Source organism: Lepidochelys olivacea (assembly GCF_965140295.1).
Source record: "Lepidochelys olivacea isolate rLepOli2 genome assembly, chromosome: 8".
Taxonomy (NCBI): Eukaryota; Metazoa; Chordata; order Testudines; family Cheloniidae; genus Lepidochelys; species Lepidochelys olivacea.
The window spans coordinates 647,595-662,970 of record NC_140418.1 but is presented as its reverse complement, the minus strand read 5'-3'; the positions used below and the strand labels follow the sequence as shown (position 1 = coordinate 662,970).

The window sequence follows — 15,376 nt, the reverse complement described above, 5'->3', positions numbered from 1 at the left end:
TCCTCCAAGGCAGCGTGTGTCGAACAAGCAGGCAGGGGTGAGCGAGCCCAGCCCTGCCCCGGCTCCGAGGGTGGGGCACAGCGCGTGTCTGCGGGGCGGGTTCTCCCCCGCCCCCCGCGGCTCCGGCCTGCCCTTGGCTCGTGCCGTGCTGGCCGGTGCCGCCCCCAGAGCGGCCCGGGAGGGGGGTGAAAGTCCGCTGCCAGCCGAGCCTGGCCGGGGGCCCCGCGAGGCCTGTTGCCGGGCTCGCGCCGCGCGGGGCCGCCGGGAGTTGTAGTCCCGTCCCGTGAGCTGCGCGCGGCCTGACGTGGCGTTCGGCGGGACGCGGCGCTGACTGCGCAGGGGCCGCCGGGAGTTGTAGTCCCGTCCCGTGAGCTGCGCGCGGCATGACGTGGCGTTCGGCGGGACGCGGCGCTGACTGCGCAGGGGCCGCCGGGAGTTGTAGTCCCGTCCCGTGAGCTGCGCGCGGCCTGACGTGGCGTTCGGCGGGCAAGATGGCGGCTCCCGGCGGACTGGTGGGCCTGGGCCTGCTGCTGCTCGCTGGCGCCGTGTCCCGCGGTTTCGGCCTCTACTTCCACCTGGGCGAGACGGAGCGCCGCTGCTTCATTGAGGAGATCCCGGACGAGACCATGGTGATAGGTGCGGGGGGCGCACCGCCGGGGCGAGCGGGGGGGGGACAGCATGGGGTTAGGTGCGGGGGTGGGGAGGGGGTAGGTGCCATGGCGGGGGAGGGACAGCATGGGGTTAGGTGCCTTGGCGGGGGGGGGAGGGGGTAGGTGCCATGGCGGGGGAGGGACAGCATGGGGTTAGGTGCCTTGGCGGGGGGGGGGAGGGGGTAGGTGCCATGGCGGGGGAGGGACACCATGGGGGGAGGTGCCGGGGGGTAGGTGCCATGGCGGGGGAGGGACAGCATGGGGTTAGGTGCGGGGGGGGAGGGGGGAGGTGCCATGGCGGGGGGGGGACAGCATGGGGTTAGGTGCGGGGGGGGGAGGGGGAAGGTGCCTTGGCGGGGGGGGGGGGAGGGACAGCATGTGGTTAGGTGCGGGGGGGGGTTAGGTGCCATGGCGGGGGAGGGACAGCATGGGGTTAGGTGCCTTGGCGGGGGGGGAGGGGGTAGGTGCCATGGCGGGGGAGGGACAGCATGGGGTTAGGTGCCTTGGCGGGGGGGGGGAGGGGGTAGGTGCCATGGCGGGGGAGGGACAGCATGGGGGGAGGTGCCGGGGGGGTAGGTGCCATGGCGGGGGAGGGACAGCATGGGGTTAGGTGCGGAGGGGGGAGGTGCCATGGCGGGGGGGGGACAGCATGGGGTTAGGTGCTGGGGGGGAGGGGGTAGGTGCCATGGCGGGGGAGGGACAGCATGGGGGGGAGGGGGGAGGTGCCATGGCGGGGGAGGGACAGCATGGGGTTAGGTGCCGGGGAGGGGGGCGGAGGGGGGAGGGGACAGCATGGGGTTAGGTGCCGCGGGGGCAGGGGGTATGGAGATAAGTGCTGCGGGGAGACTACTGGGGACTCTGTAGTGGGGAATAGGAGGAAAGTTCAGGGGGAGGGGCGGGTACATGGGCATGGTGCTGGGGGCTATGTGTTTGACCAGGGTGGTTCTCCTAGTGTTGCCTTCCCCTGCAGGGAATTACCGTACCCAGCTATATGATAAGCAACGGGAGGATTACATGCCTGCCACACCTGGGCTTGGCATGTTCGTGGAGGTGAAGGACCCTGATGATAAGGTACCTGGGTTGGGGAGAGAACATACTGGTGGTACTTTCAGCCCAGGATCAGAATAGGTGCTCTGGTTCCCCAACCTGAATATGCTCTCCTACCCATCCCATGGGGCCCAAAAGCTACAGCATCACGGTAATGGGACTGAGCAGCCCAGAGCCAGTGCCCATGGTGAAGGGCACCCCTTCTGCATCTGCTTGCAGTTCCACTGAATTGTCTTACCTAGGCTCTAACTTTTGATTCTATGAAACAGAGCAACCATAGGAGTGGAAAGGACTTTGAGAGGTCATCTAGACCAGTCCCCTGCATTCCTGGCAGGACTTCGTATTATTCTAGACCACCCCGACAGGTGTTTGTGTAACCTGCTCTTAAAAATCTTCAGTGATGGAGATTCCAGAACCTCCCTGGACAGGTGCCACACCCAGACCATTAAGGCTTTGTCCATGTATCCTGTTGACTCGAGACACGACATTTCCCTGGTTTGAAATCACCATAGATACTAGTGATTCTGCCTTGGCTGTCTTTGCGGCACGTGGGCAAGCTGTGGTTTTAGGTCTATCTGCGTGATTTTCTATTGCTGTCTGGTTCTGAGAGGTTTTTAGCAACATGATGTTGAATCTAGAAAAGAAGCCCTTGAGGAATTCCACCATGATTTCAACAATTTCCATCCCATCATCAGCCTCAGCCTGGACCAGTCCACACAAGAGATCCACTTCCTGGACATACAGTGCTAATAAGCAATGGTCACATAAACACCACCCTATACCGGAAACCTCCTGACCGCTATTCCTACCTACATGCCTCCAGCTTTCACCCAGACCACACCACACGATCCATTGTCTACAGCCAAGCTCTACGATACAACCGCATTTGCTCCAACCTCTCAGGCAGAGACAAACACCTACAAGATCTCTATCAAGCATTCTTACAACTACAATACCCACCTGCTGAAGTGAAGAAACAGATTGACAGAGCCAGAAAAGTACCCAGAAGTCACCTACTACAGGACAGGCCCAACAAAGAAAATAACAGAACGCCACTAGCCATCACCTTCAGCCCCCAACTAAAACATCTCCAACGTATTATCGAGGATCTACAACCTATCCTGAAAGATGACCCATCACTCTCACAGATCTTGGGAGACAGGCCAGTCCTTGCCTACAGACAGCCCCCCAACCTGAAGCGATTACTCACCAGTAACCACATACCACACAACAGAACCACTAACCCAGGAACCTATCCTTGCAACAAAGCCCGTTCCTAACTGTGCCCACATATCTATTCAGGGGACACCATCATAGGGCCTAATCACATCAGCCACACTATCAGAGGATCGTTCACCTGCACATCTACCAATGTGATATATGCCATCATGTGCCAGCAATGCCCCTCTGCCACGTACATTCATCAAACTGGACAGTCTCTATGTAAAAGAATAAATGGACACACATCAGATGTCAAGAATTACAACCTTCATAAAATTAACTTTAGGCTTGAATAGAGACTGGGAGTGGTTGAGTCATTATACAAAGTAAAACTATTTCCCCTTGTTCACCCCTCTCCCTCCCTCCCCCCACTGTTCCTCCGATGTTCTTGTTAACTCCTGGAAATGTGCTGCAAATGGCCCACCTTGATTATCACTTCAAAAGGTTTTCTCTCCCCCCACCCCACTCTCCTGCTGGTAATAGCTCATCTTAAGTGATCACTCTCCTTACAATGTGTATGATAAACACCCATTTTTTCATGGTCTGTGTGTATATAAATCTCCTCACTGTATTTTCCACTTTATGCATCTGATGAAGTGAGCTGTAGCTCACGAAAGCTTATGCTCAAATAAATTGATTAGTCTCTAAGGTGCCACAAGTACGCCTTTTCAGTTTGAACTATGAAATTAGAAAAATCTCGTTTTTAGCTGCTTCTCTGCAGAGTCAGCTGCTCTAATCAGTGCAGTGACTGCTGACCCCTGTGGTACATAGTGCCCACTCACTTCCAGTCATAAGAACAGCCATACTGGGTCAGACCAAAGGTCCATCTAGCCCAGTATCCTGTCTTCCGACAGTGGCCAATACCAGGTCCTTCAGAGGGAATGAACAGAACAGGTAATCATCAAGTGATCCATCCCCTGTCGCCCATTTCCCAGCTTCTGGTAAACAGAGGCTAGGGCCACCATCCCTGCCCAGTCTAGTTAAACTCCATGATCTAAGATCGTAGACTTGTTGATGGTCTGGTCCTGAACATAGAGCTCCATCTAGGACCAACCTTCCTTATCTGGCAGTTCCCATTTCCTCCTCCCCAGTGCATTTGGTTGGAGCCCCGCTTGTTTTGAAATTGCTAATGAACAGATTCTAAGGTTCAGTAGAATGGAATCTCAGGAGAGCAACTAACTGAAATGCTGATCTGGCCCTGTGCTCTTGGCCCGATATGATGCTTTAACTGTCACCTGGGCAGATAGCACAGGGGATTTAAAGACGGTCTCTAGCCCCTGTAAATCTGCCTTGCTACCTAGATCTCGCCACTAAACAATTTGCTTTGGGCAGACAGACCCTTTAGCTGTAGTACCAAGTGTTCTGCCAGAAAGCTTGATGCACCCTGCTGTCAGACCCACAGACGTACTGCATTCAAATTCTCCTGGATTGGTTGTACTTTGGAGCCTGCCATTACTGCCCTGTCCTTCTCTTCCAGGTCATCTTGTCGAGGCAGTACGGCTCTGAGGGCAGATTCACCTTCACCTCGCACACTCCTGGAGAGCATCAGATCTGCCTGCATTCTAACTCCACCAAATTCTCCCTCTTTGCAGGGGGTATGCTGGTAAGGGGGGCCCATGCGGGACAGAGAGGGGAGGGGTGGCCCAGTCCATGTAGCATTGTGCTGGGGCAGAACGCCTGATTGTGTTCTCTTGTCTTGCTGCAGAGAGTACATCTGGATATCCAGGTGGGGGAACATGCAAATGACTATGCTGAGATTGCTGCCAAGGACAAGCTGAGTGAGCTGCAGCTCCGGGTGCGGCAGCTCATTGAACAGGTGGAGCAAATCCAGAAGGAGCAGAACTACCAGCGGGTGAGGAACCTGAAACAGCTGGGCCAGCCCAGCGCTCTACATGGGAGATGCAGCGGGGGCTGTGTTAATGGTTGGGGAAGGAGGTTCCTGGGAGGGGGGCCTACCCAGCTGGACAGTGACTATTAGAGAGTTCTGAGGGCCATGAGAAGCCACTGACCTCTGGGGCCTGGGAGGATCTCTGATTCTCTGACCTGTTGTTGTTTCCTTGCTGCAGTGGCGAGAGGAGCGGTTCCGCCAGACCAGTGAGAGCACCAACCAGCGGGTTCTCTGGTGGTCCATTGTCCAGACCCTCATTCTCGTTGCCATTGGTGTATGGCAGATGAGGCACCTCAAGAGTTTCTTTGAAGCCAAGAAACTGGTATAAAGAGGGCACACAGCATAAGCAAACAGCCCTCTCTTAACAGAGCCAAATATCTGAGTTTCAGCAGCTTGGACTGGTCACGCCCACCTTCCCCCAACTGTCCAGCTGACTGGGCTAAGTGTCACCTGCCTCCACCACTTCCCTCACTTCTAGTTTGGGTGGGATTTCCTTGTATTGGTTTGTTATGGCGATTCAGTCACTTGCATTCAATCTGTGGTGCTTACGTGGCCTCATTGGTGTACTATCTGAGAGCCTCAGAGTCTTTAATACATTTATCCTCAGCACCCCTGGGAGGCAGGCATGGCTGCTATTGTCATGTTACAGATGGGAACTGAGCCCCACAGACTAAGTTACTTGCCTCAGGTTCTGCATAAAGTTTCTGGCAGAGCAGGAACTTGAATCCAAGTCTCAGGCTAGCACCCTAACTAGTGGACCGTCTTTCCTGGGAATAAGGGGTAGAGTGTTTATCCTGCATGGATTCCTCTGAGGTACACTAACCTTCTCCAGGAAGTCTGGGCCTTCCTTCCTCTGAGTGGCATTTGAACTCTCTGGGAATGTAGGTGGAGTCTGTCTGTCTGTCTGCCTGTGGATTTCCTCCTGTCCCAAGGCTCACCCCCTACAATGAGCTGTGCTCCCCTTTCCAAGAAGGCTGGAATCCTCATCCCTTCGACTAGAACCACAAGTATTTTCTTCCAGCCAAGAAGCTGGTATAAAGGGAGGCAGAAGTTTCAGCAAAAGCTCCCTTGTACACAGAACCTTCAGCCAGGTGCTGAAATCTGCATGACTGTGTCCTGAACTGGCTGCTCTATGGTGCCATTGGATCACCCCAGAGAGGACAGAACTGATTGTGATGGCACGGGGGGCTCTGCACTACCACGCCACCCTGAGGCTCCTGGTCTGTCCCAGCACTGAGTGTGTATTAATCTGTGTAAAATGCGTAATGTGAAGGGACTGTACAGGGGTTGGAACTAGCTGCCTTGGGGCTGAGGCAACAGCGTTGTGTATTTCCAAGGTGCTGATCACTGTGGAATAGGAGGACTGTGGGATTAGAACCCCACAAGTTTCTGTGCAGGGATGGCTGCGTATTTTAGTGTAGTATTTGTTTTCCTATTTTGCTAGCAGGGATCTGGGCACACAAGGCAAAGCTGTCCTATCTTCCCCCTTCAGCAGTCATTCCTTTTCTAGGTGGTGTAAGTGTGCTCCTTAGCACCATTCTCTGCTGCTCCTAGGGGAATGGTGAGGGGTCATACTCAGCTTCCTGTTCCGCAGCGCTGCAGCCAGCTCTCCCCTTCCAGGGGCTGCGGGGCATCCCTGGTCCCAGCCTGGTGCGTGTGCAGCAGTGAAGTAGACGGGTTGGTGCATCCTTTCTCTGTACAGCGGGGAGGCAAAGGGGGTGTTGGGTCACTTGCTTACTGACTTTTGAGTACTTTGTCTTGTATCATGGATTCTTAATAAAGAGCGCTCTGAGGACGGGCTTGTGTGTGTCCCCAGCTTCTTGCTTTCTGAGCCTGCTCGGTGGAAAAGGGAGAGGGAAGTCTTTCTGCTCGGGCCTGGCAAGCCGCCCCGTGTGGGGGGTGGCGGCGGGCAGCCCTTCTCTCGGGTTCCTGTAACGGCACGTGGCCCTCCCGGGGCACGCCCGGCCCGGGCCGCTGACGTGGCGGCAGGTCGCGCCGCCTGGAGCCCCCTGGAGGCGGAACGGCGGGGCCGGGCCGTGTTGCCGGGGGACCCCGCTCGGCGCCGGACCTGGTGCCTGAGCCAGCGTGTCCGGGCAGCCCCGGGCCCGGGGGAGGGAGCCGGGAGTCGCCCCCGGCGCCGCCCGGGAGCATGTTCCCGTCCCGCAGGAAGCCGGCGGTGTATGGCCGGGAGGGAGCCGGGTGAGAGCGGGGCGGGGTCTCTGGGGGGCAGGGAGGGGGTGGGGGAGAGCGGGGCGGGGTCGGTGGGGGGGTAGGGAGGGGAGCGGGACGGGGTCTGTGGGGGGGTAGGGAGGGGAGCGGGGCAGGGAGAGCGGGACGGGGCCTGTGGGAGGGGATCGGGGCAGGGAGGGGGTTGAGGAGAGCGGGACGGGGTCGGGGGGGGCAGGGAAGGGGTGGGGGAGAGCGGGACGGGGTCTGGGGGGGGGCAGGGAGGGGGTTGGGGAGAGCGGGACGGGGCCTGTGGGGGGGTAGGGAGGGGATCGGGGCAGGGAGAGCGGGACGGGGCCTGTGGGGGGGATCGGGGCAGGGAGGGGGTTGAGGAGAGCGGGACGGGGTCTGTGGGGGGGATCGGGGCAGGGAGGGGGTTCAGGAGAGCGGGACGGGGTCTGGGGGGGGTAGGGAGGGGGTTGGGGAGAGCAGGATGGGGTCTGTGGGGGGTTGGGGGGATTGGGGCAGGGAGAGCGGGATGGGGTCTGTGGGGGGGGATCGGGGCAGGGAGGGGGTTGAGGAGAGCGGGACAGGGCGGCGGGGGGGGTCTGTGGGTGGAGGAGTAGGACGGGTCGGACTCTGGGGGGCTGGGAGGAGGTCTGAGAGCGGCGGGGGGCAGCGCACTCTGGGCCGGGGCCCTGACTCCCCCTTGCCCCAGGTCCCACCGGCTGCTGGCCCTCCTGCCACAGAAGTGCTCCGTCTTCCAGCTCTTCTTTGTCACGCTACTTCTGGGCTTTGCCTCACTGCTGTGGCTGCAGCTCAGCTGCTCGGGCGACGTGGCCCGTCGGGGCCGCGGGGCAGCTGCCCCCGACCCCCTGAAGCCCTGCCCCCCGGAGTCCCGGGCCCCATGGGCTGAGGACCTGTCGTGGGGCCCCCACCGCCTGGCACTGCTGATCCCATTCCGGGAACGCTTCGAGGAGCTGTTGGCTTTTGTGCCCCACATGCATCACTTCCTCAGCAGGAAGAGGATCCGCCACCACATCTTCGTGCTCAACCAGGTGGATCATTACAGGTATGGTCCTTTGCCACCCACGGAGCTAAGCTCTGCCCCAGGTTCTATCCCTGTGCTGCCAGAGCACTTTGGAGGCCCAAGGTACCAGGCTTGGAGCAGCCCCTTCCCCAGGGCATTGTTTGTACTACGGAGAGTTCTAGACTCGCTCTGTGACCCCGAGCAACTCACTTTGCACCCATATCCCAGATTTCTCAGCTATAAAATGGGGATCACACTCTCCTCGGATGGGGGAATTTTGATCTTCAGGGCTTAGTGAGGACCATTTCTTTTCTCTTTGCTGGTCTGAGCATGTGGGGACTGGGGAGAGCTGGGGTGTGAGCAGCTGGAATTTCAGCTACTCTGAGCCTGGAGGTGGGCCCAGTTTTGTAGACGGTGAAGGGTTATGATAGTCTGTGTGGAAGAGCCTGTAGAAAGGTAAAGGGTTAATTTCCTTCTCCATCCTCCTTTCCCAGGGCCAGACCTGAGCAGGAGAGGAAGATTTAACTGTAGGCTTCTAGACTTTCTTCCTGACTATGAGCGCTGTGAGGCTGGAGCTCTGAGGGCCAGGGGAAAGCTACAAGATGCAATATTCGCTAGTGTCCTCAGAACAGCCTTAATACTCCCCCGTATGCCCACCCATCTGGGTCATCCCTTCCAAGAGCCCACTTTACCTGGATGGTGGTACCAGTGTTTAGCCCCTCCCTGCTGGCCACACCATGTTGGCTTTGCCTGTCCTCCAGGTGGCCCTTACAACATGCCAGCCACACCAATGCTTTGTCTCTTACATGTCATCTCCTTGCTGAACATCTCTCCAGTCTCCAGCCCACTTTCCCAAAGGGCTTCCCTTAGAACAGGCACTGACTGTTAGTTGCTTTAGCCCCTTACTAGCCATAGTGGCCAGGTGCTACTGACCCCCCTGCATGGGTGTAGTTTCAGTGTTGAGTTGCAGCACCTGGGGCCTGAGATCCCAGCTGTGAAGCCAGGAGAGACTGCTGGTGCATAGGGTGGGCTGGGTAATGATGTAACGGTGACTAAGCCTGTCTGGAGGATGACTGAGCGTCCTGCTGCTGCTGCGTCTACGGAAGGCCTGATGCTCCTGGTGCTGGGACAAGATTTTCCTGGTGTCTTGAGCAGGTTTAACAGAGCATCTCTGATCAACGTCGGCTTCCTGGAGAGCGGCAATGACACTGATTACATTGCCATGCATGACGTCGACCTCCTGCCCCGCAATGAGGCGCTGGACTACGGCTTCCCGGAGGCAGGGCCCTTCCATGTGGCATCTCCAGAGCTGCACCCACTGTACCACTACAAAACCTACGTGGGCGGCATCCTCCTGCTCACCAAGCAGCACTATGAGATGGTAAGTCCCGGCGCACAGTGGGGTGACGTCCTCGTCTGTTTGGGGGAGGATTGCTTGTTCATGGATCACTTTTCTCCACCCTGGAAATATGAAAGGGGCGACATGAAAGGGAGGGAGCTACAGGGTGTGTTAGGAATGGGGGCTCATGGGCTGAGCTGGTTGGGCTCTGTCTGTGGTTCCCTGTGCTCTGGCCGTGGCTCTCCCCCATGGGGCTGCTCTCCTGCCTGGCTGCAGAGGTTAGGTTGGGTTTGTGCATCAGGCAGATGCTGAGGGAGGGGGACATCACAAGCTTCTACCCCTGTGACACACTCTCATTTCAGTGCAATGGGATGTCCAACCGCTTCTGGGGCTGGGGGCGAGAGGATGATGAGTTCTATCGCCGGATCAAAGGAGCTGGCCTCCAGGTAGGGATCCTCTCCAGGCTCCTGGCCAGAGAAAACACCCTGTTCCCCAGGCATGGCCACCAGGATCTTTGCCAGTGCCAGGGAGAGGACAGCCTAGCTCCCTGCTGGCCCCTCTGCCTAGCCTCCCGCAGGTCCTGCTGAGCCCAGGGGAGGAGGTGATGGGGTGCAGGAAGCTTTGGGCCTGGGCACCTGGCTTAGGGCAGGGGCTCCAGTGACTAATGCATGCTCTGCTCTCCCCCCCAGCTTTTCCGCCCCTCGGGAATAAAGACTGGATACAAGACCTTCCAGCACCTGCATGACCCAACCTGGAGGAAGCGAGATCAGAAGCGCATTGCTACCCAGAAGCAGGTGTGAGCTGCTCCCTTGGGGCGGGGCAGGGGCCCTTCTGACCTCTGCACTGGAGGGGAGGGGAGAAGGGGCACCCAGGGAAATGGTGTCTCTTTGTGACCTGCATGCGGCTGCATGGGTCTGAGCCAGCCCAGCTTGTTGCTCTAGCCCTGTCCCTGCTGGCTCTATGCACTGTCCTTTCTGCTGTGTGTGAACTGAATGCCGTGTTGTCTTCCTCAGGAGCAGTTCAAGGTGGATCGGGATGGGGGGCTGAACAATGTGAGGTATCAGATCGAGTCCCGGACGGCGCTGAGTGTGGCTGGAGCTCCCTGCACTGTCCTCAATATCCTGCTGGACTGTGATGCCAGCAAGACCCCCTGGTGCACATTCAGCTGAGCAGCCTGCCTGAGGCTCCAGTCATGCCTGCTGTGCTGAGATACTCAGGGACCGCAGCGGGGCCATTCGGTGCAGGGCAGGTTCACTGCAGCAGCTGAGCGCGAGGGCTGGGGCATGGAGGCGACAGGCTGGAAGAGGGCTGAGGAGCCAGCCCAGCTCCTCGGTCAGTACAGCTGGGAGGGGAGAACTGAGACCAAGACACTGCGGCCCCCAGCACAGGTGCTGGCATCACGGCAGGAAGGCCGCTCCCTCCTTGCGCTGGCCATGGCAGAGCCGTCTCCGTACTCCAAGGGGACAATAAAGACGCATCAGGACCATGTGAGGTCGATGCACCTAGCCACGCCTTGCTTTCCATACCAGTGCCCATATGCCAGCCTCAGGCGGGCACCATCCCTGCTCCTCGCTCCCCTACTGCTCTGTGATTCCAAGAGGAAGCAGAGATGGAAACTGGGCTGTGAGTGTCTGACAGTGCCCCAGCTCCCTGGCAGGCACACTGGAACTGCAGCCGTCAGGCAGTCACGCAGGAGGCTCACAAGAAAGGTTTGGTTGATGCAGTGGGGCCCTGGGGCCCAGAACCCCATTAACACGGGCTGGGATTTCAGCAGAGAACGGGACGTATTGGCTACAATACTGCCCAGAACTTCCCATTCCCCTTCATGCGGCTTCTAGGGCCTGCTGCCCACCCCTGCTTTCTGTGGCGTAAGGTCATGTTTCTGCTGAACCCCAGCTAGTGAGCATGTCACTGCTCACCTGCTGCATCCCCCAGAGCACAGCCATGCCACTGCCACTTCCCACAGTACAGACCATACCCCAGCCTTCTCCATGGGACTTGAGTGAGTATCTGGTGCCTGGGCCTCTAGTGCCCCCGGGCCCTGAAGGGACCGAGCCTGGGCCCTGCCCTCTCCCAGCTCTGGTTAGGAAATCCTGTACTGTGTGTTCCCCTGGAATGTAACGGCTGCTAATGCACAGCAGTGGTGGCATTAAAGCCAGTGAAACTATGGATGGTGTCTGTGCAAGAATCCAGCCCAGGGCTCCTCCCCAGCATCTAGAGACGGGGCTTCCTGTACTGCAGGGGGCAAGGTTCTGAGATGCCTACCCCAGGGAACAGCACAGGTTAGTGGATGTTTCTGGTTAGAGAAGGACCAGAGGGGGGTGTTTGTGTGTAATTAACCACAGGAACAACTTCTCCGGGGCCCTGGGGGACTCTCCACCACTGACCATTTTTAAATCCCAGTTGGATGTTTTTCTAACAGCTCTGCTCCAGGAATGGTTTGGGGATAGGTCTCTGGCCCGTGCTATACAGTAGGGTGGACTAGACGATCACTAAGGTCCCTCCTGACCTTGGAATCTCTGAACTGAGCCTCCTTCTTGGACCAAGAGGTTGGCCAGCCCCTCCAGCTGCAGCCAACAGCAGCTGCTCCATAGGCTGGGTTCTGCTAGCCCAAGGACCTGCAGCCCTATAACTGCCAGGCCCATGGCTTGTAGAGCCGGGACTGCTGGGCTCCACTCCTGCAGCCTCTGGAGGCTCAGTGCCGCAGAAGGTGGCTTCTTCTGCTGGGTCTAAACCTCTCACCCCCAACCTGTTTTCATTGTTATGAGATGGGGGGAGGAAGCAAAGCTAGCTCTTCCAGCCCGCAGGAGGGTTTCACTCCGTCCTTCCATGCAGCAATCAGGCCAGGCATGACAGTGTCCTGCTGGGTGCATCACACAATGCTGAATGCAACAGCAACCTTGCAGCTGGAGGTCTTGGACCAGCTATGGGGCCTGCCCACCCTCCTGCCAGGCTCTGCTTTGGTGGAAAAGCCCACTTAGCTCAGGGCCTGATATCAGCTCTTAGAGAAGGGCCATGTTCTGCTCAGAGTGGGGGGCTGCACATGGTGGGGGTGGGGGTGGGACTACAAGGCTCAGCCCATGGGCTAGGCCCCCACAAGCTGGACTGGCCCCTGGTAATACCCCCTAAAGCAGGGATCTGCTGCCCTCCTGCAATCCCCTGCAGGAGCATGAGGGAGCAGCCCCAGGGAACAGGATGGACCTGTCGCTTCATGGCAAACTCAAAAGGTTTTTTCTGCGCATCTGAACTGGCACTGGGGGTAGTTGCTGTGAGAGGGCGGGGTTCCCTCCCTGGGTTGGGGCACGTGGGGGAGGAGAGCTCAAGGGGCGAAGTGCTTAGCTCCACCCTGAGGAATGCATAACCATCATGGGACAGGTGATGGTGGGGTGGGGTGGTGGGATACGCCGGTCTGGGTTGGATAGAGGGGAAAGCTCTGGGTTCAGGAGGGAGTTAAGGGCTCAGAGGGTCACCTCTAGCTCTGGCTGGGCAGAAAGTCTCCTGCCTGGGTCCATGCCATCAGTGCTGAGGGCTGGGGTGACTGATTGGTAGAGCTTTGGGTGGGGGTATCTCATGCACTATGGAATCACCAGTCTTGCCAGCACTTCCTGCTCCAAATAGTATGAATTTGTAAAGCTCCCAGGAGTGGGAACGGAGGGAAGCCACAGCACTCGGGTCAGGGCTTGAGTCTCAAGCCAAAGCATCTCAAGCAGACGTGGCAGCCTCTGAGCAACTGTAGCTGGCACCTCTGGGCGCAGCTGTGTAGGGTGGGAAAGGCTCATCGTGAAGGCGTGTAGGGTTTGTGACCTCTGTGGGGAGCTGCCATCCTCCTGTGTCCCATGTAGGGGTGGGCAAGTGGCCTGAGGTGTCTCGGGGGAGTTGCCCAATGGCTCTGTGTTCCCCTCCTCCAGCAGCTGGGATTTCTTAGGGTGCTGCTGCAGGGCGACCCACTGGTCAGGCTGGCTGTGGGAGGAAGCTGGGTGCTTAGCTGCAGCAGAGGGGGCCTGGTAGGCCCTCTCTTTGGAGAGGTAGGTCCTTAACTGCAGCTTAGTGCACGGGGAGGGAGCCATCAGAGCAGGAGCTGCTGGAGAGGAGAGAACACAGGAGTTACATTGGGCGTGTGTCTGGGAGGAGAGAGGGGAAAGAGACTCGAGCTGGTCACTGTGTTTTGGAGCTGCACGTGCAGAAGCACTGGATGGGGGGGAGGGAAAGCCTGTAATAGGGCTGGGACTGTACCTGGAATGCTGTGCTCCTTTCCCTCTGTGTCATTATACTGTGCCCATCATTGAGGTATCTGGGTACCACGTTACCAAAGACACCTATGACTAGAGGCAGCGCCAAGAAGGGGGTGCTGGAGAGACCAATTCCCAGAGCTGGATGCCCATCTTGGCATAGCAATGGGGGAGGGATGCAGGATAAATCTACACACCTCACAAGGGGGTGAACCCCTTGGGAGAAGAGGGATTAGTTACGTGGGTGCCTGGAGCTGAGACAAGGAACAAAGGGTTGGAAATGAGTGAAGGAAAAGCAGCCCAGTAGTCCATGAATGCAGCCATGGAGGTGTGACAGAAAGGGTAGGAACCCATCGCATGGACAGATCCCTGTACAGGTGCGAACCTGCCCTAGCTGTGCTCAGGGTGTACGGTGCTCAGCATGAGCCTCTAGGCAGTACCATAATACAGAGGGGACTTACTATGACTTTCCCCTGAGGTCTGAGGATCCCAGGAGCAAGTCATCTGTGGAGCCAAGTCCAGAGCTGCCTGATCCCCTCGGCCAGCTCACTCGGCCAGCCGTGTCAGGCTCTCCCAAAGCACTCAGGGCAGAAGGCGGGGAGCACAGGCAGCATGGGGGCAGGAGTCTGCCCTAGAGGGTCCCATCAGCTATGCGGTTCCCAAGGCCAAATTTAATCTCTGAGCTCCGAGGGGGCTGGTGACATGCCAGAGAGGCACTTGCCTGTGAAAAAATCGGGCAGTGACCCAAATTCTGACCCTCTGCTGTTGGTTTTGGGGTCTGTGCAGAATTAATTGTCTTGGGGCTGTTCCCAGAGGGCAGGGGTCCACTGGCCCCCTTGTTCCTGGGGCTGAACCCCTCTGACTTGGTGGGGGGGCAAGTTGTTTGGCAGAGGGGAAGCTCCCGGTGCTGGCTGTGCTACATGTGTTGGGAGGACAGAGGTCTGCAGGGCTTTCAGCGGCGCATCCTGGGATCCCCCAAGGAGCTGAGGGATCAAGGCTGGTTCTAGTGAGAAGGCCCTGCCTGGCGGTGCTAAAGGCCCATCCTGAGGGCTGCTCCTACAGCTGCCACATCTGGGAAAGGGAGGTTCTTTGGGGGTCTCCCCATTGTCAGATCAGACAGCCATTGGGTCTCTCCATTCACATAGTTGTCTGGCTCTGGACATAGCCAAATCCCTTTCTCAGGGCCTATTGAGCCGACAGTGAGGGTGAGAGACCACATCCACTGGGAACAGACTGAGCCCTTGTCTGCTCCCTGCGGCCACGGAGCTACTCACCTCCAGTTGCATGTGTGAGGCCCACAGTGCTGCCCCGGCCATCAGTGCTGATAGATCCGGTTCAATGGGTATGCTGGAGGAGGAAGAGGAGTCCTCATCATTGGTCTGCCCAGAGGGAACAAACCGGGTCAGCACAGCAGAGTCAGATGCCGTGAGCTTTGTCTCCCTATGCCTGTTCCTTGAGGAATACTCTTAGCACTGCTGTGTCCCTGGGGCCACATGATCCTAAGCTTCTATGGCCACCATGCCCTTGTCCAATGGCTGTGTGCAATCCTGGCAGGCTGGGCACTATCCCCCAGACCCCTCTCACCTCCTGGCTCCATAATTTCAGTGCCCACTTCAAATCGTGCTGCTAAATTGCTTTCTCTGAGAAGCTCATGGGGCAGCCAGGGTCACCCTTGGAAGCTCGGTAGCCTCCAGGATTGCAAGGAGATGTGCCCGCAGTTGAGAGGGAGGCAGAGAGTTCTGTTCTTCTCCACAGCCACTTGCCAGACTCCATAGGTCAAAGTCTCCAGAGACACATTCCAGGATA

At 58.1% G+C, this 15,376-nt stretch overlaps 2 protein-coding genes across 2 annotated transcripts; both read left to right on the top strand.

The window, feature by feature from the left end:
* The first annotated feature begins 120 nt into the window (after positions 1–120).
* TMED9 (transmembrane p24 trafficking protein 9) lies at positions 121–6,605 on the top strand. The gene is made up of 5 exons (XM_084636976.1): positions 121–636; positions 1,621–1,721; positions 4,396–4,521; positions 4,624–4,770; positions 4,985–6,605. Exons 1-5 carry the CDS (start codon positions 492–494, stop codon positions 5,132–5,134), a joined length of 669 nt encoding a protein of 222 aa, XP_084493102.1. The 5' UTR covers positions 121–491; the 3' UTR covers positions 5,135–6,605.
* Positions 6,606–6,840: 235 nt separating this feature from the next.
* B4GALT7 (beta-1,4-galactosyltransferase 7) lies at positions 6,841–11,508 on the top strand. Its single transcript, XM_084637645.1, has 6 exons — positions 6,841–7,005; positions 7,691–8,044; positions 9,158–9,383; positions 9,704–9,787; positions 10,031–10,135; positions 10,355–11,508. The coding sequence occupies exons 1-6, from the start codon at positions 6,956–6,958 to the stop codon at positions 10,508–10,510; spliced, it is 975 nt and encodes a 324-aa protein (XP_084493771.1). The 5' UTR covers positions 6,841–6,955; the 3' UTR covers positions 10,511–11,508.
* The last annotated feature ends 3,868 nt before the right edge of the window (positions 11,509–15,376 follow it).